Genomic DNA, 24,816 nt, shown 5'->3' on the forward strand with positions numbered 1-24,816 from the left:
AAGGGGGGCAGAGATGAGAAATTACGGGGGGCAGCAATGGGGGAGTGGTGGTGCCTGCGATGGAGGGCATCTCTAGGGGAGTGATGGGGGCAGGGGTGGGGATAAAGGGTATAAGGGATAAAGGTAGAGATGAGAAATTATGGGGAGCAGCAATGGGAGAGTGGTGATGCCTGTGATGGAGGAAGCACTGGGGGCATCCTTAGGGAAGTGACAGGGGACAAGGATGGGGATAAAGGGGGCAGAGATGAGAAATTACGGGGAGCAGCAATGAGGAGTGATGGTGCCTGCAATGGAAGGCATCTCTAGGGAAGTGATGGGGGCAGGGGTGGGGATAAAGGGGGGTAGAGATGAGAAATTATGGGGAGCAGCAATGGGAGAGTGGTGATGCCTGTGATGGAGGAAGCACTGGGGGCATCCTTAGGGAAGTGACAGGGGACAAGGATGGGGATAAAGGGGGCAGAGATGAGAAATTACGGCGGGCAGCAATGGGAGAGTGGTGGTGCCTGCGATGGAGGGCATCTCTAGGGAAGTGACAGGGGCAGGGATGGGGATAAAGGGGGGCAGAGATGAGAAATGGGGAGCAGCAATGAGGAGTGATGGTGCCTGCGATGGAGAAAGCACTGGGGGCATCTCTAGGGAAGTGACGGGGACAGCAGGAGCGTGTCCCCCCCAGCCGCGGCCCCGCACCCCCGGCCCGCAGCGGGGTCACGGCCGCGCCGGCGGCTCCCTCTCTCCGGGAAGTGCCGCGTCAGCGCCCGCCGCCCGCCGTGATCCAACGCGATGTGACAGCGGGGCCACCGCCAGCGTCCCGCCGCTGTCCCCGCGCCGGGCAGGGCGCGCCAAACCCCGCACCCACCGGGAGGAGCCGTCCCGCATCGGCCCCGCAGCTGCGCTCGGGGCGGGCCGGGAGCAGCACGGGGGGCTGGGGCACCCCACAATCCCGCTCCTGTGCACCCCATGTGCTCCTCACCCCTACCCCATGGAAGGCTCGGGCAGTTCCCCAAATGTGGGGCGGGCAGCGCTTGCGGCAGCGGCTTCTGGCCACGGGCCCGGCGCTGCCGTCCCGGTGCCGGTGCCAGCGGCGGTGCCGGTGCCAGTGCCGGGGTCTGGCGGGGCCGCCGGGCTCCCCGTGCCCAGCGGAACAAAGCCGCGGCTGTTTGCGGAGGGCAGCGCGGCCAGCGGCCGGCTCATAATGAGGCCGGTGCCGGCGGGGGTCCCGGCGCCAGCGGGGATCCCTGGGATGCTTCCCACCGTAAATCAGCCTCGCCGCAGCCCGGGCTCTGCCGGAGGGGACACAACCCGGGATCCTTTCTCTGGGCCCTGCGGCATCCCCACAGCGGCTGGGCGCCCCGAGCCCACCGGGGTCCATCCCGAACCTTGCCTGGATCGTCCCCACCCACCCGAGATCCATCACGACCCCACCCACCCGAGATCCCTCACGACCCCCGCCGGTGTCCGACCCTCCCCGACTTCACCCTGAGGCTGCCGGGCTCCATGGCGACTTTCCCGGCCTCCATCCCATCTCTGGCCGGGTCCATGCCCACCCTGGCCGGGCTCCGTTCGGTGGCTCGCTGCGGTGGCTCTGTGCCCGCTGCTGCGGTGCCACAGGCCCCGGTGGCGGCAGCAGCCCCGTGACCGGCACCCGCCGGTGCCCGTTACTCACGGCCCAGCGCTCCGGCTCTGCAGTAACTCGGTAACTCGGCCAGGGGCCCGGCGGCACCGAGGAGCTCCGAGCCGTGCCGGCGATGCCGGGGCGTCCCCGCTGACCCCCGCCCTCCTGCCCGCGCTGCGCCATTGGCACAGGAGGGATGCGGAGCTCCCCGGGACGCGGCCCCCACCCCCGCGGGACGCGGAGCCCTCCCCGGGACGCGGAATCGCCGCCGGTGCCCGCGGGCCTGGCCCGGGAGCGCTCCCGGTGCCCCCTTTGCCGGTACCTTTGAGGGAGGCGATCTCGTGGTGGATGCCCCGCGCCCCCTCCATGGCCGCCCGCACTCCCGCACGCTGCCGGCCGGTCCCGCAGCCCCGGGGCGGGTCCGTCCCGCCCCTCCGGCCGCGGCCCCGCCCCGCCCCGCCCCGCCGCCGCAGCCCCCCGCCCCTGCGGCACCGACACCGCCCCCCCTCCGGCGGATGGGACCGGCCCCGCAGCCCCCGGGCACGGCACGGCACGGCACGGCACGGCAGAGACCCCCCCGATCAATAACAGCACACCAGAGACCCCCCCATCAATAAGAGCACAGCCTCCCCTCCACCCCAGCACAGCCCCCTATCCCCCACAAGCACGGCACAGACACACACAGCACAGCACAGACCCCTCCCAACCAGCGTGCTCCCACCTCCCAGACCCCCCCAGCCCAGCACAGCACAGACCCCCTCCCACCCAGCACACACCGTGCCCCCCATGCCCAGCCCCCTCCCATTCCAGTACAGCCCCCCAGTTCCCCCCATTTGGGCCATCCCCGAGGTGTGGGGGGGTCTCAGTCCTGCCCTGCCAGCAGTGCTGGGTGGGGGTCAGTCCCCGAGGGGGCAGGGGACCCCCCCCAGCTGGCACTGGCACCACTGTCTGGGGCCAGCCAGGTCTCAGGCTCAGCTCTGCATGGCCACAGCAGGCCCAAAGCCAGCCAGGAATGGCCACTGCACTGGGGACACCAGCCAGCCCTGGGGACACCAAGAACTGTGGTATGGCCACCACACTGTGGCCACCAGCCAGCCCTGGGGACACTAAGGACTGTGGTATGGCCACCACACTGTGGCTACCAGCCAGCCCTGGGGACACTAAGGACTGTGGTATGGCCGCCACACTGTGGCCACCAGGCAGCCCTGGGGACACTAAGGACTGTGGTATGGCCACCACACTGTGGCCACCAGCCAGCCCTGGGGACACCAGGAGGGACTGTGGCACAGCCACCACATCATGACCACCAGCCAGGCCTGAGGACACCAAGGACTGCGGCATGGCCACCGTGCTGTCACCACTGGCCAGCCCCGGGCACATCAGAAGGGACTCAGCACAGCCCCTCCACCACAGCCACTGGCCAAGCCCTGAGCCCCAGGGACACCAGGAGGGACCCAGCACAGCCCCTGGTCACCACAGCACAGCCACCCCCGAGCCCTGGGGACACCAAGCAGGACCCTGACACTGCCACCACACCCTGACCACTGCAGCCAACATCCAGTCTCTGAGGAGAGACGGCAGAACAGCCACCACAGTGTGGCCACCACTCAGCCCCAGGGACATCAAAAGGGGCTGTGGCACGGCCACCACATGAGGCCACCAGCCAGCCTTGGGGACATCAAAAGGGACTGTGGCATGGCCACCACACTGGGGACACCAGCCAGGCCTGGGGACATCAGAAGGCCACCATACTGTAGCCACCATAGCTACTGGCCACCACACTGGAGACGCTGGCCAGCCTCCAAGTCCTGGGGACACCAATAGGGACACCAGCAGGGACGCCAGGAGGGACACCAGGAAGGACACCAGGAGGCACACCAGCCAGCCCCCAAGCCCTAGGGACACCAGGAGGGACTGTGGCACAGTCACCATAGTGCAGCCACTGGGCCACTGTCCACCCCCAGGGACACTGGGAAGGACTGTGGCACAGCCACTGCACTGTGGCATGGCCCCTGTGACCCCCAGCCATCCCAGGGACCCTGGCAGGGACACTGGCATGGTCCTCACCCCAAACCCTGGTGAAGGGCCAGGGTGTCCCAGGGCCCAGCTGTCCCTCACAGGTGACAGAGCATGAACACCGTGCCAGGCCTGGTGACAAGGTGACAATGTGACAATGACAGTGGTGATGATGGCAGTGGAGACAGTGTCCTCCAGCCTGGCTTCAGTGCCCACCAGGCCCTGTGCCACATTAATGGCTCCAATAAAGGGGGCACGAGGTGCTTGGCACCCATTTCACTTTGGGATCCCAGCACCCTCGGTGTCCCCAGCCCCACGCCAGGGCCACCACAGCTCCTCCCAGCCCTGTCTCATGCATGGCAGAGTCCCTGGCAGCGCGGCTGCTGGGTCCCCTGGGCTCTGGGCCTCAGGGATGGCACGTGCCAGCCGCTGGCAGGGATCAGCAGCCCCGATGGGCTCCGTGCCCACCCCGCTGTGTCACCGCCGCTGTGTCACCCTGCCCGGCTGTGCTGGCTCAGCCCTGACATCACCAGCCCTGCAGACAAACTGCCCTCGGGCCACTGAGCCACCGGGCATCCACAGCCAGCCCTGGCCAGGGCAACAAACCCATCAGCACCTGGCAAGGGGGCACAGGGACCCCCAGTCTCGGTGCCCTGCTGGCATCCGGAGAGGTGGGACTGTGCAGTGACACCAAACCTCTGTGCAGTGACACCAAACCCTCTGGCACTCTCTGAGGAGTGACACCGAGCACAGCTCGTGTCCAACAGCACCAAACCCTGGCACCAAGCAAGGTGGGGTCACACGGTGACACCAAACCCTCTGCCACTCACTGAGGAGTGACTGCATGGGGACACTAAGCCCAGCCCGTGTCCAAAACTCCAGCACCAAGCAAGGTGGGGGTGACACCAAACCCACCAGCACCTGGCAAGGTAGGACAGGGACCCCCAGTCTCGGTGCCCTGCTGGCATCCATAGAGGTGGGACTGTGCAGTGACACCAAACCTCTGTGCAGTGACACCAAACCTTCTGGCACTCTCTGAGGAGTGACACCGAGCACAGCTTGAGTCCAACAGCACCAAACCCTGGCACCAAGCAAGGTGGGGTCACACGGTGACACCAAACCCTCTGCCACTCACTGAGGAGTGACTGCATGGGGACACTAAGCCCAGCCCGTGTCCAAAACCCCAGCACCAAGCAAGGTGGGGGTGACACCAAACCCACCAGCACCTGGCAAGGTAGGACAGGGACCCCCAATCTAGGTGCCCTGATGGCACCCAGTGAGGTGACACTGTGCAGTGACACCAAACCCTCTGTGTGGTGACACCAAACCCTCTGGCACTCACTGAGGAGTGACATCAAGCACAGCCTGTGCCCAACAGCACCAAACTCTGGCATCAAGAAAGGTGGAGTCACAAAGTGATATCAAACCTGCCAGCACCTGGCAAGGTGAGGTGACACAGTGACAGCAAACACCTGGTCCAGGACCTACAGCACTGAACCTGCCAGCATCTGGAGAGGTGGGACCACAGTGTGACACTGAACCTGCTGGCACATGGTGAGGTGGGAGCAGAATGACACCAAACTCCCACGTCAGGACCCACAAACCCAAACCCAGCAGCACCTGGAGAGGTGGCACAGCACGGTGACAATGAACACCTGCCAGCACCTGGAGAGGTGGCACAGCACGGTGACAACGAACACCTGCCAGCACCCAGAGAGGTGGCACAGCACGGTGACAATGAACACCTGCCAGCACCTGGAGAGGTGGCACAGTACAGTGACAATGAACACCTGCCAGCACCTGGAGAGGTGGCACAGTACAGTGACAATGAACACCTGCCAGCACCTGGAGAGGTGGCACAGCACGGTGACAGTGAACCCCTGCCAGCAGCTGCCAAACCGTGTGCCACCCCTGCCGGTGGCACCCGGGCCGTGCTGAGATCTGCCAGGCTCAGACTTGCCGAGCCGCTCCTGACAGCACCAAGTGCCCCAGGGTCCCTCAGCCGGGGGACATCGGGACAGTGCCACAGCTGCTGGTGGCACAGGCAGGGACCGCAGGCCGTTCCCAGCACCCCGACACCGGGATGCCCCTCTGGGGGAGCAGCCAGACCCCCCGACGGGCGGGACCCCGCAGCGGGGACAGCTGGGACCCCCGGCTCGGCCCGGGGGGGCTCCCCCCGCACGCAGCACCGCTCCCATGTAAGGGCATGGCCGCGGCCGCTGCCGCCCCACGCCGCGACACCGGGGCGCCCTCGGCCACCGCCAGGCACCGGGGGCACGGCCGGGGCCAGAGCCACCTCCCGGCGCGGGGCTCACACCCCGGGATGCCACCGATGTCACCGGTGTCACCAATGCCACCGATGTCACCGATGCCACCAATGCCACCACCGATCACCGGCGCTCCACCGCACCCTGACCACCCTGAGTGTCCCTTCCGCGCCCCCCCAGCCCCCCGGCAGCCCCTCTGTCCCCAGAACATTCCGATGGACCCCCCCGCCCCACCATGCCGCCCCCGACCCCTCCGGCCGCTCCGGGGGTCGCGGGCAGAGCCCCCCCAGCCCCCCGAGCCCCCCGAGCCCCGGTGAGGGCAGTGACCGGGGGGTCCCCGCGGGGTCGGCGCTGCCGGGCCGTGTCCCCCGGCCCCCCCCGACCCCCCGGGCCGGCCCCCCCGGCCGTGGCGGGGCTGGCGGTGCCCGCCGTGCCCAATTATGGGAATGAGCGGCCGCGCTCCCCCGGCCCCCCCCGCGACCGGCGCCCCACGGCGCCCCCCGGCAGGCCCGACTGGGGCGGGGGTCCCGTACCCTTGTAGCGCTCCCGCACGTCCTCGTAGGCCTGGATGAAGTCCTGCTCCTCAGGCTCGGGAGGGGGCCCGGCGGCGGCCATGGCGGCGGGGGGCGGATTTGGGGGGGCGAGGGCGGGAGCCGGGGCCGGGGTCCGGAGGGCCCGGGGTGTCCGGCGTGTCCGGCGGCTCGGCGGCCCCGCACCCCGCGGCCGGGCAGGGGCACGGGACAGGGGACGGCGCAGGGGACGGGACAGGGGACGGGACTGGGGACGGGGCGTGCCCCCGCCCAGCCCTTTAAAGGAACCGCCGGACACCGCCCCGAAGCGCGGAAACGGCGCCCACGGGCACGGCACCGACCCACGGGCACGGCACCGAGCCACGGAAACGGCCCCGTGGGGCAGAGCACCCCACGGGACAGAGCACCCCACGGGCCAGGGCACCCCACGGGGCACGGGGCAAGGAAAGTCCTCCAGGCCCCCCCAAAGGGGTCACTCGGTGCTGGGGATGTGGCACTGCCCGAACCCCGATACTGCTGACCCCGACCGTGGGGCACCCACGGGTGCCCAGAGGAGAACGAGGGGCAGGTGATAAGGGACAGGGGTCGCAGGTGATAAGGGACACGGGTCACAGGTGATAGGGGACAGTGTAGGGCTGGGATCACAGGTGGTGAAGGATGGGCTGGGGGGTACCCAGTGCACCCCACAGCCGGCTCAGGGACTCCCCCGATTCGCACCCCGACATCTCCCCCTCGCTCGAGGGGCAGACCCGGCGCCCCCTCCCCTGCTGAATGCTCAGCCCCTCTCAGAGACCCCCGCGTCCCCTCCGGCTGGGGACAGGGACATCACAGCCCCCGGATTTTTAAAAACCGAGGGATTTTCAAAGCTCCGTGTCCCAGTGCCACCTGAGGGGCACGGCCCCACCGCGGCCCCCAACACCCCCCCCTCGGAGCGCAGTCCCGGCCGTGGGCGAGCTGAGGGGGGGGGGACACACACCGGCCCCATGGGACGGGGCATCGTCATCCCTAAAAATAGACATTAATGCCCCGAAACTCGAGCGGGGACAGCGCGGGGGGGGTGAGGGGGGGCGGGGAGGGAGGGAGGCGGGGAAGGACAGGGAGGTGGAACGGAAATAGCCGGGGGGAGGGCTCTGTGCCGCGGGGGGGCTGAGCGATCTATGGGGGGAAACGCTGAGCATTTTATGGGGATGCGCTGGCAGCTGTGCGGGGACCGCATGGCACGGCACAGCTCGGCACGGCACGGCACAGCTCGGCACGGCATCCTCCATCGCGGCTTCACTGCCTCGACCTCAGCACAGCTCCCGGCGCTGTGTCACCCCTCGATGTCCCGGCCCCCGTGGGACCCCCACGGCATCGCCCCACTGGCCTCCAGACACCGCCGACCCCTCCATCCCCCTGAGCACCGGGTCACGTCCCAAAGCCCCGGACACATCCCGACCCCCCCACAGCGGCTCATTCCGAGCCCCCCGACACGGCCGGACCCCCGTGAGACCCCCACTGGCCTCCAGACACCGCCGACCCCTCCATCCTGCTGAGCACCGGGTCACGTCCCAGAGACCCGGACACATCCCGACCCCCGACACCCCACAGCGGCTCATTCCGAGCCCCCCGACACGGCCCGACCCCCGTGAGACCCCCACGGGCCTCCAGACACCGCCGGTCCCTCCATCCCCCCGAGCACACCGAGTGCCCCAGGTCACGTCCCAGAGACCCGGACACGTCCCCGCCCCCCCCCGGCCCCCCTCAGCGGCTCATTCCGAGCCCCCCGACACGGCCCGACCCCCTCGACACACCCCGGCCCCCCGGACGCGTTCCCGCCCCCGGGCCGTACCTGCGATGCGGATGACGGCTCTCTCGGCGGGGTCCAGCACCGTCCCGTTGCCCGCGGCCGCCTTGGCGCGCTGGGAGCGCTGGTGCTTGCCCAGGTTCCAGGGCAGCGTGTCCCCGGCGCCAGGCGAGCCGCTGCTGCCACTCGAGCTCTCCTCCGCCATCGCCGCCGACCCCGGCTCCTGCGACAGAGGGACGGCGTCAGGGACCCCCGGTACCGGGCACCCCCGGCACCAGGGACCTCTGGCACCGCCACTTCCTTCTCTATCCCTTCAAGGACCCCCGGTACCGGCACCATCGCCTTCGTATGCTAGGGACCCCCGGTACCGGGACCATTGCATTCGAACACTACGGACCCCCGGCACCGGGTACCAGGGACCTCTGGCACCGCCACCTCCTTCCTTCTCGCTTCAGGGACCCCCGGTACCGGGGCAGCAGGGACCCCCGGCATCGCTACCGCCCCCTCTCTGGCTTCAGGGACTCCCGGTACCGAGTACCAGAGACCCCCGACATCACCACTGCCCTCTCTCTTGCTTCAGGGATCCCCGGTACCAGAGCACCAGAGACAACCGGCACGGCCATCTCTTTCCCTCTTGCTTCAGGGACCCCCGGCGTCACCACTACCCCTCCTTCTCCCTTCAGGGACCCCCGGTAACGGGCACCAGGGACGCTCGGAACCTCCACCTCCTTCCTTCTCCTTTCAGGGACCCCCGGGCACCGGGCACCAGGGGCCCCCACACCGCCACTGCCCCCCTCTCTCGCTTCAGGGACCCCCAGTATCAGAGGACCAGAGACCCTCGGCACCGCCACTGCCCCCCTCTCGTTTCAGGGACCCTCGGCACCAGAGCACCAGGGATCCCTGGCATCGCCACCACTCCCCTCTCCTTTCAGGGACCCCCGGTACCGGGCACCAGAGACCCCCGACATCACCACTGCCCTCTCTCTTGCTGCAGGGAGCCCCAGCACCGGGCACCAGAGACCCCCAGCACAACCGCTACCCCTCCTCTCCCTTCAGGGTCCCTCGGTACCGGGCACCAGAGACCCCCGCATTGCCACCTCCTTCCTTCTCGCTTCAGGGACCCCTGGCACCGGGTCACCGGGGACCCCTGGCATCGCTACCGCCCCCTCTCTGGCTTCAGACACCAGAGACCCCCGCATTGCCACCTCCTTCTCTCTCGCTTCAGAAACCCCCGGTACCGCCGACCCCAGCTCTTGCGGCAGAGAGGCGGTGCTAGGGACACCGGGATCGCAGCACCGGCGGCTCCCGGTGCAGCGCCCGGCGGAATCACCGGAACCCCTCGGGACAGCCCCGGGAAAGCGGCGTCCGTGCCGAGCCGGGCCGTGCACGGCGCTGTCGCTAGGGACACGGTCCCCACGGGGCCACCGCGGCGAAGGGATGGGCAGGGAGCGGCGGCGATGGCTGGTCCGGCACCGGGAACTCGCCCGCGGTGCCGCCGCAGCCGGGTCGCTCACGGGAAGAGCAGCCGGACCGAAGGCGTGGGAGACAGGACCGCACCGGGGCAGCGGCCAGGCCGGCTCGGTGTCTCGGAGCGGCCGCGGGGTTCGGCCAGGGTTCGGCCGGGGTTCGGGCGCCCGCGGGGTCGGTGCCGGTTACAGCCCCTCGGTACCGGGAGCGCTCCTAGGGGAGCGGACGGAGGCTGCCGGTAGCGATGACTCCGTGATGCCGGCACCTCCGTGATCCTGCCCCCTCCATGCCGGCACCTCCGCCATCCCGCCTCCATCATCCCGGCACCTCCGTGATCCCGCCCCCGCCATCCCGGCACCTCCGCCATCCCGCTGCCTCCGCTCTGCCGGCATCTCCGTGATCCTGCCCCCAGCATCCCGACACCTCCGCGATCCCGGCGCCTCCGCTATCCCACCGCAGCCCCGGCGCCACCGCAGCCCCGGCACCGGCTCGGGCTTGTTCCCCGGGGAGCCGGCAGCACCGGGCGTTTGCCGCGGCCCAGGCGCCATTTGCAGAAGCTCCGAACCCCGGAAAGTCACCGGGCCCAGCAGCACCGGGCCCAGCACCGGGACCCACCGGCATCACCGACACCACAGCGCTCGGCCCTCCCGGCGCCCTGGGACCCCGGAGTGACCGACATCACCGGCGCCCCCAGACCCACGGCATCCCTAGCACCGCCAGACCCAGGGCATCACCGGCGCCCCCAGACCCACGGCATCCCTAGCACCGCCAGACCCAGGGCATCACCGGCGCCCCTAGACCCACGGGCATCACCGGCGCCCCCAGACCCATCGGGCATCACCGGCGCCCCCAGACCCACGGGCATCACCGGCGCCCCCAGACCCAGGGCATCAGCGGCACCCCCAGACCCACTGGCATCACCGGCACCCCCAGACCCATCGGGCATCAGCGGCACCCCCAGACCCATCGGGCCTCACCGGCGCCCCAGACCCATCAGGCACCACCGGCCGCCCCCAGACCCCAGGGGGGGCATCACCGGCACCCCAGACCCACCGGGCATCACCGGCACCCCCAGACCCACGGGCATCACCGGCACCCCGGCAGTGGGGTGGGCGTGGGGAAGAGCTGGGGGGCGGGCGTAGGGGGCAAAGTGAGGGGGAGCAGGCGGGGGCGGGCGTGGGGCACAGCGCGGTGCCAAGCCTGAGTCAGCGGCTCCATCGCCCACATCCCCCGAGCAGCCCCTCCGCCCCAGGCCTGGCGCCGCCTCCCCGCACCGCAGAGGGGGTCACAGGGACCCTCCTGCCCCCAGACTCGGGTCTCAGCACCCAGACTCCGGTCTGGGCACCCAAACACCCCTCGAGCCCCCAGCACAGCCCTCCCGCACCACCCTCCACGCCGCAGTCCCCCCTCCCCTCCAGCCCTGCCGCAGCCCCGCAGCATCCTCCAATCCCCCCTCACCCCCGCCGCTCCCGGCCCCACGGGGAAGTGGGCGAGAGGGGTCCCACGCGCGGGGACTCACCGAGCGCCACGATCTCCGCCAAGACGCGCCGGGGGGGCATGACCGGGGGGGGAAACGGCGCCGGCACCGGGAGGGCTCCGGAGGAGATGCGGCACCGGCGGGGAGCACCGGCACCGGTAGCGCGGGGGCTCCGGGGGAAAATGGCCCCGGGGGCTCCGCCCGCACCGGCACCGGCTCCGGCTCCGGCTTCGCGGCAGGGGCGGGGCGGGGGGCGGGCAGCGGGGGGCGCCTTATCGCAGCGCCCCACCCTCCACAGCCGCGCACCCCGCGGGGGAGGCACCCCCGGCACCCGGCGCGGGAAGGATTAACGCCGACCAGTGCTCCCAGTACCGCCAGAACCGGGGGCCAACCCCGGCCAGTGCTCCCAGTACAGTCAGAACCAGGGGACAGCACCGGCCAGTGCTCCCAGTACAGCCAGAATGGGGTTCCAACCCTGACCAGTGCTCCCAGTACAGCCAGAATGGGGGACCAACCCCGGCCAGTGCTCCCAGTACAGCCAGAACCAGGGCGCAACCCTGACCAGTGCTCCCAGTACAGCCAGAACCGGGGGCCAACCCCGGCCAGTGCTCCCAGTACAGCCAGAATGGGGGACCAACCCTGACCAGTGCTCCCAGTACAGCCAGAACCAGGGGCTAACCCTGACCAGTGCTCCCAGTACAGCCAGAACCAGGGGGTAACCCTGACCAGTGCTCCCAGTACAGCCAGAACCCGGAGCTAACCCCGGCCAGTGCTCCCAGTAAAGCCAGCACGGCACGGGTTAACTGTGACCAGCGCTCCCAGTACGGCCAGCACGGCACGGGTTAACTGTGACCAGCGCACCCAGTACACTCCGTACGGAACAGGTTAACCCTCCCCTGCACACCCAATCCGCAGAGGATTAACTCTCCCCAGCACATCCAGTATGGAGAGGGTTAACCCCGACCAGCGCTCCCAGTTCCCCGGGCAGGCAGGGGTTAACTGACCAGTACACCCAGTACATCCAGTCCGGAGAGGGTGGCTGTGACCAGCACACCGAACGCGGAGAGGGTTAACCCTCCCCACTGCAACCAGTGTGGAGAGGGCGAACCCCGCCCAGCGCTCCCGGCGGAGCCGGTCCCGCCCCGCGCTCCCGCAGGGAAGTCCCGCAGCCGCTCGGCACCGCCCGCCCCGCTGGGCGCTCAATTGTGGGCCCAGCACCGGCCCAGCACCGGCTCAACACCGGCCCAGCACTGGCCCAGCACCGGCCCAGCATTGGCCCAGCACCGGCCCCAGCACAGGCCCAGAACCGGCCCCAGCACAGGCCCAGCACCGGCCCAGCACCGGCCCAGAACCGGCCCCAGCACCGGCCCAGCACCTGCCCAGAACCGGCCCAGAGCCGGCCAAGCACCTGCCCAGAACCAGCACAGCACCGGCCCAGCACCGGCCAAGCACCTGTCCAGAACCGGCACAGCACCAGCCCAGCACCGGCTGCATCACCGGCCCGGAACCGGCCGCATCACCGCTCACCGCTGGCCCATCAGCGGCACGTCTGACGGCGGCCGGCTGCCGCATCCAGAGCCCAGGGGAGTGCGGTGCCGGAGGGCTGAGATGGGAGCCCTGGCACGGCCCTGGCACGGTGCTCACACCCTGCCGGCCAGCAGCCTCTCTTCTGGCCAGAGAACAGAGCACGGCTCCAGCCACCAGCGCTGCAGCAGGATGGCTGGGGAAGCTGGGGAGCCGCGGATCCCCTGAGGGGAGATGGGATTGGGGACGGGGATCAGCGCTGGGAGCCGGGGCTGGGAACCGTTGCCTTAATCCAGAGCTGGTGCTGGGAGCCAGAGCTGCTGCCAGGTCCCGAAGCTGGGGCCGAGAGCTGGAGCTGGAACCAGGAACAGGAGCTGGTACCAGAAAAGGCGCTGGAAGCGGAAAAAGGAGCTGGAACCAGGGGCTGGAGTGGGACCAGGAGCAGGAGCTGGTGCCAGGAACCGGAGCCGGGAAAAGGAGCTGGAGCAGAGAGCAGGCGTGTGTGCAGCCCCCCAGTGCGTGAGCACGCCTGGGTGTGGTGGACACGGGTGGACACGGGTGTGTCCAGCCCCGGCGGCTGCAGTCATGCTCTAGTTCAAGCACCGCAGTGTGCACAGAGAACACACCTGTGCACAAACACACACGCACTGGGGGGGTCTCGGGGGCTTCAAAGACCCCCGGTGCCCCCCGCCACATCCAGTTGCTGGCGTAGCACAGTCCCCCGACCCCCAGCCCCATCGGGGCCATCGCGTGCCGAACTGACCCCGACAACCCCAGCACCACCGCACCCACCCCACGGGGCGCAGAGACCCCCGAGCACCCCGGAGCGGGGAGGCGTGAGGACCCCCGGGACCCGACACTGGGGCAGCGCCGAGGTCGGGACCCTGTCCCGGTCCCTCTGTCCCCTCCGTGGTACCTGCCGTGAGGGGCTCAGACCCCCGCCCGCTCCCGCTGCGGCCGTACCGGGGCTGTCGCTCGCTCCGTCCGTCCGGATCCGGTGCTGGCGCAGCCGCTCCTTCCGCGGTCATGTGCCGGTGCCGGCACGGGCGCAGGGAGCGGATCCCCAGGCCAGAGCCGGACAAAGGGCCCTTTTCAGCCGCGCTGGGCCCCGCGGGCCCCTCGGCGTCAGGGGACAAAGGTCCGGCACGCTTGGCACCGGCAGCGCCGGGCACTCCCCGCCCGGGGCACCCGCGGGGCGCGGGGCACCGGACTCTGCAGAGGGGGTGGGCGTGCGGCCAGGACCCTCCCGCACCCCCGACCCTCCGGGCTCTCACCTCCACCCGCCGGCGCTCCGCGGGGAGCGGGGCTGGCGCCACGTGCGCGGGGCTGGCACGGCTGGCACGGTGCCCGCCGGGATCCCAGCGCTGGCACACGTCAGCGGGGCTGGCACACGCCGGCGCGGTGCCACCGCACCCTGCCCGGGAGCTGCCCGTGCCCGCGGGGCCGGGGCCGCTGGTGTCACCCTTGTGCCCACTCCCTTGTGCCGCTGGTGTCACCCTTGTGCCCACCCCGTGTGGGGTCCCCAAAGGGGCGTGGGAGTCACCGAAACCCCCAGCCTTGCCCTCACCCACCTGGGGCATCTCAGCGGGCAACAGGGCACACTGGGCACCCCCACCTCACCCGGCTGCTGTCTGCTGGAGGGTCTCACCCGGTGGGCAGCAGTGCTGGCAGCACTGCCCACGGCGGAGGCACTGCCCACACCCACAGGGTGGGCACCGGGGTCCCCCCAGCACAGCCTGGGGTGCAGGGGGGCAGAGGAACAGGCAGGGAGCAGGGACAGAGCAGGTGAGGAGCAGGATGGATGCAGCTAGGGTGCAGGGAGGAGGCAGGTGGGGAGCAGGGAGGAAGCAGGGAGAACGATGCAGGTAGAGAGGAGATAAGAAAGGTGGGGAGCAGGTAGGGAGGAGGCAGGGTGCAGGTGGGAAGCAGGAAGGGTGCAGGGAACAGGCAGAGGTGCAGGTGTGGAGCAGGGAGCAGGTAGGAAAGAGACAGGGAGGAGGGAGGAAGCAGGGAGCAGGTGAGGAGCAGGAAGGGAGCAGGATACAGGTAGGGAGGAGGCAGGGAGCAAGTGAGGAGCAGGATGCAGGTAGGTGCAGGCAGGGAACAGGTGAGGAGCAGGAAGGATGCAGGGAACAGGCAGAGGTGCAGGAGTGGCCAGGTTCAGCCCTCTGGTGGCCCAGAGCCACCGCCCAGAACAGACACCTCATTGGGGGACACAACACCCACACACAGCCAGGCTCCTGCCTGACCCCACTCCCAGTGCTCCCAGTTGGATCTGGGACCCCATCCACTCCAATCCCAGTGACCCCAGTTGGGTCTGGGACCCCATCCACCCCAATGCCAGTGCTCCCAGTTGGGTCTGGGACCCCATCCACCCCAATCCCAGTGACCCCAGTTGGGTCTGGGACCCCATCCACCCCAATGCCAGTGCTCCCAGTTGGGACTGCGACATTCCCCCTATTTCAATGCTCCCCATTGAGACTGGAACTTCCCCTCCCCTCTCCCAGTCCCCCCTCAATCCCAGCCATGCAAAAGGCTCCAATTGATTAAAAATTCCAAATTTTATTTTTAGTTTTATTCTAAATTTCACTGGTGTCACACAGGTGACCCAAAGTCCTCCTGCCCTGGCATGAGGGTGCCCAGGAGAGCCCCCAAGTGAGGATCTCCCCATTGTGAGCTCCTGGGCAGGGCAGGAACATCCCTGCAAGCCTTGAGCCCCTGGACACCATAATCCCCACTTTGGCACCAGCGCCAGGGGACGCCGAGAGGATAAAAAGGGGTCCTTGCAGCAGAGCCCCTCCCGGGGGGCTCAGAGGGGGCCCCCGTGGCGGCTGCGGCAGGTGATGAGGTACTGCGGGTAGGCCTGGGTGTCGTTGAAGATGACGAAGATGTCGGGCTGCCGCGGGTCATCCACCACGCTGTGGTAGCGCTGAGGTGCCCCGGAGCCCTCGCGCGGAGGGGGTGCCCGCAGCCCCCGCCGCCCGGCCGTGAACTCCCCGGTCAGCACCTTGGCCATGAAGATGAACTTGGTGCCGTCGGCGCTGGGGGGGGAGTAGCGGTCCCGCGCCGAGATCGCCGCGCGCACCGCGAAGTAAACGCCGCGGCCGTAGAGCGTGGCTGCAGGACGGGCATCAGCTGGGGCACAGGGGGTGTGCCAGCGGCACCGGGAGCACATCGGCACCCTGGGGGCCACACCGGCACCCAATTCCACACTGAGAGCACCGTGCCCACCTTGGAAACCCCTTCCCATGCACCTGTGATCACCCTGTCCCTGAGCAAATGGCACTGTGCTCACCCCACCACCCCATTCCACACCAAGGGCACTGTGCCCACCTCACCACCCCGTTCCACACTGAGGGCACCGTGCTCAACTTGGCACCCCATTCCCATGCCCCCACGATCACCCTGTTACTATGCAAATGGCACTGTGCCTATCTCACCACCCATTCCACACCGAGGGTGCCATACCCACCTTGGCACCCCATTCCCATGCACCTGTGATCACCCTGTTCCTGTGCAAATGTGCCCACTTCACTATCCCTTTCCTACACCAATGGCACCGTGCATACCTTGGCATCCCATTCCCATGTACCCATGAGCACCCTGTTCCTGTGCAAATGGCACCATGCCCACCTTGGCACCACCACCTTGGCCACCACCCCCTTCCCATGCACCCATTATCACCCTGTTCTTGTGCAAATGGCACTGTGCCCACCTCTCCACCCCGTTCCTACACCAATGGCACCGTGCCCACCTTGGCACCCCACTCCCATGCCAATGGCACCCAGTGCCCTGTTCTCATGGTGCTGTCAGCATCATGCCCACATGGACACCCTGTATCCATGCCAATATGACCCCGTAGCCCCCCTGGTGCCCTGTTCCTATGCCAGTGACACCATGTCCCCCCTTAGTGCCCTGTTCCCATGCTGCTGGCACCGTGTCCCCCTTGGTGCCCTGTTCCCATGCCAATGACACCATGCCCCCCCTTGGTGCCCTGTTCCCATGCTGCTGGCACCATGCCTTCCTTTGGTGCCCTGTTCCTGTGATGATGGCAGCGTGCCCGCCCTTGGTACCCTGTTCCCCCACCAAGGGCACCCCTGGTCACCCCCCATGCGCCCGGTGCTCACCGTTCTTCCCACAGAAGCTGCGGTTGAAGCCGTGCAGGCAGATCTCGCAGCTGGAGGCCTTGGTGGTGCCGTGGAAGAGGACGCGCTCCACGGCGGTGCCGGCGGCACAGGCCCGCTTCACACTGCCCTTCTTCAGCTGGTACTGCTTGTACAGCACTGGATGGATCAGCTTCTGCACCTGTTGGGCACCTCCGTGTCAATGCTGCGCCACGGGGACACCCTGGAGGTCCCCCGTGCCCAGCCCCACCTGCACGATGCTGATCTGGCTGTGCAGCTCCTCCAGAGTGCCGCAGAAGTGGCGCACCGTGTCAGCGAACTCCTCCGAGTCCTCAGCCAGCACCATCAGCCGCACCTCCTCCTCCAGCCCAGCCACCTCTGGCCCTGCCAGACACGGATAAAGCCCTGGTGAGTGTGGGCACAGCGAGAGGCACGGCTGGCCCCATGGCACCCACACGCACCAAGCAGGAAGAAGGCGCTGTCCAGCGGGGGCTGGCTGCGGCAGACGGGCACGGCGCGGGCGCTGCCGATGTCAAACTCCTCCATGCGCTCCAAATCCACGGTGAAGGGCCGCCCATCCAGCACCAGATCCAGCTGGCGCTCCTGGCGCGACCAGGCCTGCTCCAGCAGTGCCGCTGCCTCGGGGGCATAGGGGACAGCGGTGCCAGAGGGGTCCCAGCGGACCCAGTGCGCGGTGGCAGCGGTGGCAGTGGTGGCAGTGGGGTCAGCGGTGGCAGCAGTGGCAGAGGTGGCACCGTGCCCTGGCGGTGGCAAGCGGTGGAGCAGCAAGGCGAGCTCTTGGGCAGCCAGGGCCGTGTACTCGGCGAAGCCGCGCAGCGTGGCGGTGTCACCGCGCAGACTGAGCTGCACGGTGTGCCGGCACCGCAGCAGCGCCAGCGCGCAGCGCCCGGCAGCTGGCAGTGCCCGCAGCCGCTCGCTCGCCACGTCCTGCGCCCGCAGCCGCCCCGCCAGCGCCCGCTCCAGCTCCCGTGCCGCCGCCGAGGCGTCCCGCTCGGAGGAGCAGAACAGCGTCACCCGTGCCACGTCCGCCGCCAGCAGCGCCTCCTCCAGCGAGGCCTCCCGCGCGGCCAGCAGGCTGGCATCCTCCTGGGCCTGCTCCTGCTCCTGCTCATGGCTGTAGGAGCTCAGGGACAGAGCAGTGGCGCGCGCCAGCTCCTCCTGCTCGTGCCTCGTGTGGTCCATGGAGTACTGGATGGCCAGGGCCATCTGCACCTCCTCATCCTCCTCCTCCTCCACGCCAGTGTTTGACAGCAGCTCCTTGGCACCATCACCACCGGCTGCACAGATGAACGCGGCGTTGGGGTCCCACTCGTCACCAGGGAGGGTGTCAGGCCACGGGTCGGGGCTGCCACGGCCATCGGCGTCGCTCGGGCGCAGTGCTGCCAGCAACTCCTTGATCTCCTCTGTGGGAGCAGCGGGGTGTCAGCCATGAGGCCCCACCACCACGTCCTGGGGAGGACCAGCACCTGTGGCCTCCTCATCCCACCGCAGCACCCACAGAGCGGGCACCAAAGTGTCACCCTCGCCCCTCACCTGCGCTGGAATGGAAGTCGTGGTCACCCCCATCACCATCACCATCAGCAGCGGCATTGTGGCCCTCAGGCAGGTCTTGGTGCCAGGAGCGTGGCCGGGGCTCCCTGCTTGGGGGCAGCAGCTCCTCCAGCTGCAGCTGTGGGGATCAAGGGTGGCATCACCAACGCTGCTGTGGCACGGCAGGGACCAGCACAATGGCACCCGCTTGCCAGACCCCTCCCTCCCCACGAGGCTGCACCTGGGGATCTGGAGGGCTCCAGGGTTCACCGTCCAGCTGGATGGCGCACTGGAAGCGGCTCTCCAGCTGCTGCAGCAGGCTCTGCCCAGCCGGGTCCCGCAGGAAGCGGGCAACGCCAGGGAAGTGCAGGGTGGTGGGGTGTGAGGCCACAGAGTCCAGCAGGCTCTGCAGGAAATCTGCCACAGCCTGGCACCGGCCCAGCTCCCCGCTCACCTGTCAGCAGATGGGCAAAGGGTCAGCACCTGGGCACCAGCACCTGCCCAGCTCCCCACTCACCTGCAGGCAGCGTAGGCAGCACCACGGGGCTGGCAGCCCCTGGCAGCAGGGTGTGCTGTGAGCACGGGGAGGTGGGGGTGCAGCAGAGACCCCTGCCCACACCTGCCTGCACTGCTGCCTGCACCTGTCTATACCTGCCTGTACCTACCTGTACCTCCCTGCTCTGCTGCCTGCACCTGCCTGCACCTGCCCACACTGGTCTGCACCTGCCTGTACTGCCCACAGCTGCCTGCACCTGTCTGTACCTGCTTGCACCTCCTTGAACTGCTGCCTGCACCTGCCCACAACCCCATCTGCACCTGTACCTGCCTGCACCTACCCGCACCTCCCTGCTCTGTGGCCTGCATCGGCCCACACTTGCCTGTACCTACCCACACCTCCCTGCATTGCTGCCTGCACTGCTGCCTGCACCTGCCCACACCCCTGCCTGCACCTACCTGTACCTCCCTGCACTGCTGCCTGCACCTGCCCACACCCCTGCCTGCACCTACCTGTACCTCCCTGCACTGCTGCCTGCACCTGCTTCCCCCTGCTCATGCCCCTGCCTACACCTGCCTGCTCACACCCCTACCTACAATTGCTTACACCTGTCTGCACCTGCCAGCACCCCTGCCTGCACCTGTCTGTACCTGCCGACACTCCTGCTTGCACCTGTCCACACCTACCTGTACCTCCCTGCACTGCTGCCTGTACCTGCCCAGACATGTCTGCACCTGTCTGTATCTGCCCACACCTGTCTGAACCTGTCCACACCTACTCGCATCTCCCTGCACTGCTGCCTATACCTGCCCACAATCCTGCCTACACCTACCTGCACCTCCCTGCACTGTGGCCTGCACCTGCCCACATCTCCCTGCACCTGCCCACACCTGCCTGTACCTGCCCACACCTGCCTGCACCTGCCCGCACCTGCCTGTACCTACCCACACCTGCCTGCACTGCTGCCTGCACCTGCCCACACCTGCCTGTACCTACCCACACCTGCCTGCACTGCTGCCTGCACCTGCCCACACCTGTCTGCACTTGCCTGTACCTGCCTTCACCTACCTGTACCTGCCCACACCTACCTGCAACTCCCTGTACTGCTGTCTGCACCTGGCCACATCTCCCTGTACCTGCCCACACCTGTCTGCGCCTGCTTGCACCTGCCCACACCTGTCTGCGCCTGCTTGCACCTGCCCACACCTGCCTGTACCTGCCCACACCCCTGCACTCGATGCTCTTTAAGGTCTCTTCCAACCTAGTCATTCTGTGAATTCCACAACTTCTCCTCCCCCTGCCTGCAGCTCACCCGGAAGCCAGAGATGTCCCCCCCCTCCAGTGGCAGCAGGGACACTTCGGGGACGCTGCTGAGCACGTCCTGGTAGTGCTGCTGCAGGTAGCGCACGGCTCCCGGCTCCGCTGGCACCAGCACCTCGTCCTGCACCGACGCTGCTGACACCGGCTCTGGCACCACCACCGACATGGGCCTGGGGGGCTGGGCCCGGCTGGGCACGGCCCTGAGCTCCTCTGTGTCCTTGTCCCCGCTGGGGAAGGCGTTTGGGGGCTGCCCCGGCCCCGGGTGTGATGTTGGCACTGTTGGCGCTGGCGCTGTGGCCGGTGTGGGGTTCGTGTGTGCCACAGCAGGGTCTGAGGTTGGCACTGAGTCCAGCGGGCAATCTGTGTCCAGCAAGGGCTCCCTGAACAGCAGGGGCTCCGTGTAAGGAGGAAGGGCTCTGTCCAGAGCAGGGACAGCGTCCAGGGGCACGTCCGTGTTCTCCTCCAGCAGCTCCAGGAAGGGAAAGTGGGGGGTGAGCTCCAGCACTGTGTCCTGCAGCCGGTGTGGCCTCCGCAGCACCCGCTCTGCGGCTGTGGGGACACAAGGATGGGCAGCTGGTGGCACAGAGCGGCTCCCTGTGCTCCTGTGATCACCCCGTTCCTGTGCAAATGGCACCGTGCCCACCTTGGCACCCCCTTCCCATCCACCCATGACCACTAGTCTCTGTGCAAATGGCACTGTGCCCACCTCACCACCCCTTTCCACACCAATGGCACTGTGCCCACCTTGGCACCCCCTTCCCATTCACCCATGACCACTAGTCTCTGTGCAAATGGCACTGTGCCCACCTCACCACCCCATTCCACACTGAGGGCATCGTGCCCACCTTGGCACCCCATTCCCATGCTCCCACGATCACCCTGTTCCTGTGCAAATGGCACCGTGCCCACCTCACCACTCTGTTCTCTCACCAAGAGCACTGTGCCCACCTCGGCACCCCATTCCCATTCCCCCATGATCACCCCAATCCTGTGCAAATGGCACCATGCCCTCCTTGGCACCCCACTCCACACCAAGGGCACCGTGCCCACCTTGGCATCCCATTCCCATCCACCCATGATCACCCTGTTCCTTTGCAAATGGCACTGTGACCACCTCACCACCCTATTCCCACACCAATGGCACCATGAGCACCTTGGCACCCCCCCATTCCCATGCACCCATGATCACCCTGTCCCTGAGCAAATGGCACCATGCCCACCTCACCACCCCTTTTCACACTGAGGGCAATGTGCCCACCTTGGCATCCCATTCCCATCCACCCATGATCACCCTGTTCCTGGGCAAATGGCACCGTACCCACCTCACCACCCCGTTCCGGCACTGAGAGCACTGTGCCCACCTTGGCACCCCATTTCACACTGAGGGCACCATGCCCACTTTGGCACGCCATTCCCATCCACCCATGATCACCCTGTTCCTGAGCAAATAGCACTGTGCCCACCTCACCATCCCATTCCACATCATGGGTACTGTACCCACCTCACCATCCTGTTCCTAGACCAATGGCACCATGCCCACCTTGGCACTCCATTCCCATGCCCCCACCATCACCCAGTTCCTGTGCAAATGGCACCGTGCCCACCTCACCACTCTGTTCCCACACAAAGAACACCATGCTCACCTCCCACCCCATTCCTGTGCCCCCATGATTACCCTGTTCCTGTGCAAATGGCACCCTGCCCACCTTGGCACCCTATCCCTGCAACAAGGGCACTGTGCCCACCTCAACATCTCTTTCCACACCAAGGGCATCGTGCCCACCTTGGCACCCCATTCTCATGCACACATGATATCACCCCAATCCTGTGCAAATGGCACTGTGCCAACCTCACCATCCCATTCCATACTGAGGGCACTGTGCCCACCTAGGCACCTCATTCCCATGCACCCATTATCACCCTGTTCCTGTGCAGTGTGCCAGTGTGCCCACCTCACCACCCTGTTCCCGCACCAAAGGCACCTTGGCACCCCATCCCCATGCGCCCATGATCACCCTGCCCCTGTGCAATCAGCCCTGGCTCCCTGGCACCATGCCCTCACCTGCTGGCTCCTGGAAGGTGACGATGGCCCCGTGCCCCCCTGGCAGCACCCGCACGTCGATGACATGGCCGCCGTCGCTGCGCCGGTTCTCAAAGTAGAGCTCGAGCAGGTCCCGGCCCAGTGCCATCCCCGATGCCCTCACCCGCACCGCGGAGCTCCGTGGTACCCGCAGCAATGCCAGTCCCCGCCGCCGTGCCCGCTGCTCCGCCGATGCCAACTCTGGGGCACGGGCAGCGCTGGCACTGCGTCCCCATGGCCGTGCCATCGCCCCCACCTTGGCCGTGCCACCGCGTCTCCATGGCCGTGACACCGTGCCCCCACCATGGCCCTGCCACTGCTCCCACCATGGCTGTGCCACCGTGTCCCCATGGCCATGTCACCACCTCCACCATGGCTGTGCCACCGCCCCCACCGTGGCCATGCCATCGCCCCCACCATGGCTGTGCCACCACCCCCACCACGGCCGTGCCACCGCTTGCACCATGGCCGTGCCACTGCCCCCACCATGGCCATGCCACCATCCCCACCATGGCCCTGCCACCGCCCCCACCATGGCCATGTCACCGCTCCCACCATGGCTGTGCCACCACCCCCACCATGGCTGTGCCACCACCCCCACCATGGCTGTGCCACCCCCGCCACCATGGCGCTGTCATGCCCAGGGCTGGGCACCTGGCAGAACCCATGCCCCAAAATGCCACCCTGGTGTCCCCCCAAGATCATCAGCCCACTCAACACTCCCACCCCTGGCACCAGGGCACCTGGCAGATCCCATACCCCAAAACACCACCCCGGTGTCACCCCCAGACCCCCCAGCCCATCAGCCCCCTGGTCCCCAATACTCCCACCCCTGACACCAGGGCACCCAGCAGAACACATGCCCCAAAATGCCACCCTGGTGTGTCCCCCAGACCCCCCAGCCCGTTAGCATTCAAGCCCCCCAATACTCCCACCCCTGGCACCAGGGCACCCAGCAGAACCTGCACCCCAAAATGCCACCCTGGTGCCCCCCAGTGTCCCCAGTCCCACCTGGGGGGCTCAGGGGCTCCTGCAGGCGCAGAAGGCTCCAGCCGGGCACCGAGCCCTGGCACAGGGTGACAGTACCAGGGGACACCCCCAGCAGGGTCCCCAGGTGCTCGGGGGGGGTCCCGGGCTCCAGACCCCGCAGTAACAGGTGGGAAGGGTCCCAGGGGGGGGCCGGGCGCACCCCCAGCTCGGCCCCCCCGAGCCTGTGGCTGCCGTGGGCCAACACGTTCTGTGCATCTGGGGAGGGAAGACAGGGTCACTGGGGGCTCACCCAGCACCCCTGCGACCCCCGGGGGCACAGCACCGCTCACCAGTGCTCCCAGTAGGGCTGGGAACCCCTCAGCCCATCCCAGTGGGACTGGGAACCCCCCACACCCCATCTCAGTGGGGCTGGGATCCCCCACACCCCATCCCAGTGGGGCTGGGAACCCCCACACCCTATCCCAGTGCTCCCAGTGGGGCTGGGAACCCCTTGACCCTATCCCAGTGCTCCTAATAAGGATTGGGTCCCCCACACCCTATCCCAGTGCTCCCAGCTGGGACTGGGATCCCCCACACCCCATCCCAGCGATCCCAGTAGGACCGAGACCCCAAATCCTATCCCAATGATCCCAGTGGGACAGAGACCCCCAAATCCCACCCAGTGCTTCCATTGCAACTGAGACCTCCAAATCCCACCCCAGTGCTCCCTGTGGGACCGTGACCCCCAGATCGCACCCCAGTGCTCCCATTTGGGACCGGGACCCCCAAATCCCACCCCAGAGCTCCCAGCTGAACCGGGACACGCCCCCCTGCCCACGCTTACCCTGGGGGTCTTCGAAGGTGAGGAAGAGGAGCGGCCCGAGGCGCTGGCAGCTCTGCACGGGCCCCCCGCCCGAGCGCCGCCGGCTCTCGAAGTACAGCACCAGCAGCTCCTCGGGGGCGTCGGGGGGCACCCCCCGCACCTCCAGCACCCCCCCGGCCATCCTGGGCCACACACACGTGTGGGTCTGGGTTCCTTTACGCCCCCTCCCCCCCCAACCCTCTGGGACGCCCCGTGACCCAAGCCCCCTCCCCAAACTCCCCGTTCGTGCCCCTCCCCGGACCGAGAGTCCCCTCGGCCCCGCATCCCCGGGGCGGGACCCCTCTTTAGCCCCGGGACCTCCGCCCCAGGGCGGGACCCCCCGATCGCCCCGCACCTCCCCAGCCCCGTGGGGGTCTCACACCCTCCGACAGAGCCCCCCCAACCCGCACCGGATCGGGACTCCCCGATCGCCCGGGACCCCCCAGCCCCATGGAGGTTCCACACCCCCCGGCAGGGTCCCCCCACACCCCGCGGGGCAGGGCCCCCCACGCACCGGACGCTGCGAGGCTCCGCCCCGGCCGAGAACAGAAACCGAAACGGGACCAAAACGGGAAGGGGAAGGGCGGGGGGCGGGACCGGGGTAGGGACACGGGACAGCCCCCACGCGGGACGCGGGGACGCGGGGCCGTCCTGCAGAGGGGCACTGGGGACTGCGGGACCGGCCACACGCGGGACACGGGAGCAGCACCACGGGTGACAGGGGGACAAGTGACT

The 24,816-nt window shown here is 68.2% G+C and overlaps 3 protein-coding genes across 4 annotated transcripts in view; 1 reads left to right on the plus strand and 2 right to left on the minus strand.

Moving 5' to 3' along the window:
* PLEC (plectin) overlaps window positions 1-11,388 on the minus strand; it is a 102,657-nt gene extending 91,269 nt beyond the window's left edge. Inside the window, exons 1-2 of the mRNA XM_064703233.1 lie at window positions 11,198-11,388; window positions 8,257-8,434 (exon numbers count right to left, since the gene is read on the minus strand). Of these exons, the coding sequence (XP_064559303.1) occupies window positions 8,257-8,416 (160 nt within the window). The 5' untranslated portion in view covers window positions 8,417-8,434; window positions 11,198-11,388. The remainder of the gene's footprint in view (window positions 1-8,256; window positions 8,435-11,197) is intronic.
* LOC135442966 (collagen alpha-1(I) chain-like) lies at window positions 8,560-12,907 on the plus strand. The gene is made up of 7 exons (XM_064703234.1): window positions 8,560-8,903; window positions 9,020-9,152; window positions 9,206-9,276; window positions 9,437-9,916; window positions 10,091-10,781; window positions 11,097-11,523; window positions 12,312-12,907. The coding sequence occupies exons 1-7, from the start codon at window positions 8,560-8,562 to the stop codon at window positions 12,905-12,907; spliced, it is 2,742 nt and encodes a 913-aa protein (XP_064559304.1).
* Window positions 12,908-15,281: 2,374 nt separating this feature from the next.
* Window positions 15,282-24,660, minus strand: PARP10 (poly(ADP-ribose) polymerase family member 10). 2 transcript variants are annotated; one of them, XM_064706842.1, is made up of 11 exons: window positions 24,596-24,660; window positions 24,064-24,224; window positions 23,262-23,495; window positions 22,233-22,451; window positions 20,163-20,719; window positions 18,596-18,808; window positions 18,358-18,493; window positions 17,265-18,227; window positions 17,054-17,187; window positions 16,807-16,984; window positions 15,282-15,796 (listed from the first exon to the last, which is right to left on the minus strand). In XM_064706842.1, exons 2-11 carry the CDS (start codon window positions 24,221-24,223, stop codon window positions 15,489-15,491), a joined length of 3,102 nt encoding a protein of 1,033 aa, XP_064562912.1. In that variant the 5' UTR covers window position 24,224; window positions 24,596-24,660; the 3' UTR covers window positions 15,282-15,488. The 2 variants fall into 2 exon arrangements, with proteins under 2 accessions (XP_064562912.1, XP_064562914.1); XM_064706844.1 differs by having other exon boundaries at window positions 15,547-15,861.
* Window positions 24,661-24,816: the final 156 nt, after the last annotated feature.

This window comes from Zonotrichia leucophrys, chromosome 2, assembly GCF_028769735.1.
Source record: "Zonotrichia leucophrys gambelii isolate GWCS_2022_RI chromosome 2, RI_Zleu_2.0, whole genome shotgun sequence".
Taxonomy (NCBI): Eukaryota; Metazoa; Chordata; class Aves; order Passeriformes; family Passerellidae; genus Zonotrichia; species Zonotrichia leucophrys.

What these genes read in the sequence shown, in the direction of transcription:
- LOC135442966 (XM_064703234.1), top strand. Translation starts at nt 8,560, where the DNA reads ATGCTAGGGACCCCCGGTACCGGGACCATTGCATTCGAACACTACGGA. An exon ending in TCTCCCTTCAGGGACCCCCG is followed by an intron (nt 8,904 to 9,019) that starts GTAACGGGCACC and finishes CTCTCGCTTCAG; the next exon opens with GGACCCCCAGTATCAGAGGA. An exon ending in GGAGCGGACGGAGGCTGCCG is followed by an intron (nt 9,917 to 10,090) that starts GTAGCGATGACT and finishes TCCTGCCCCCAG; the next exon opens with CATCCCGACACCTCCGCGAT.
- PARP10 (XM_064706842.1), bottom strand. Translation starts at nt 24,223, where the DNA reads ATGGCCGGGGGGGTGCTGGAGGTGCGGGGGGTGCCCCCCGACGCCCCC. An exon ending in GGAGCCCCTGAGCCCCCCAG is followed by an intron (nt 22,452 to 23,261) that starts GTGGGACTGGGG and finishes CCCGTGCCCCAG; the next exon opens with AGTTGGCATCGGCGGAGCAG. An exon ending in CGACTTCCATTCCAGCGCAG is followed by an intron (nt 18,228 to 18,357) that starts GTGAGGGGCGAG and finishes CTGCTCCCACAG; the next exon opens with AGGAGATCAAGGAGTTGCTG.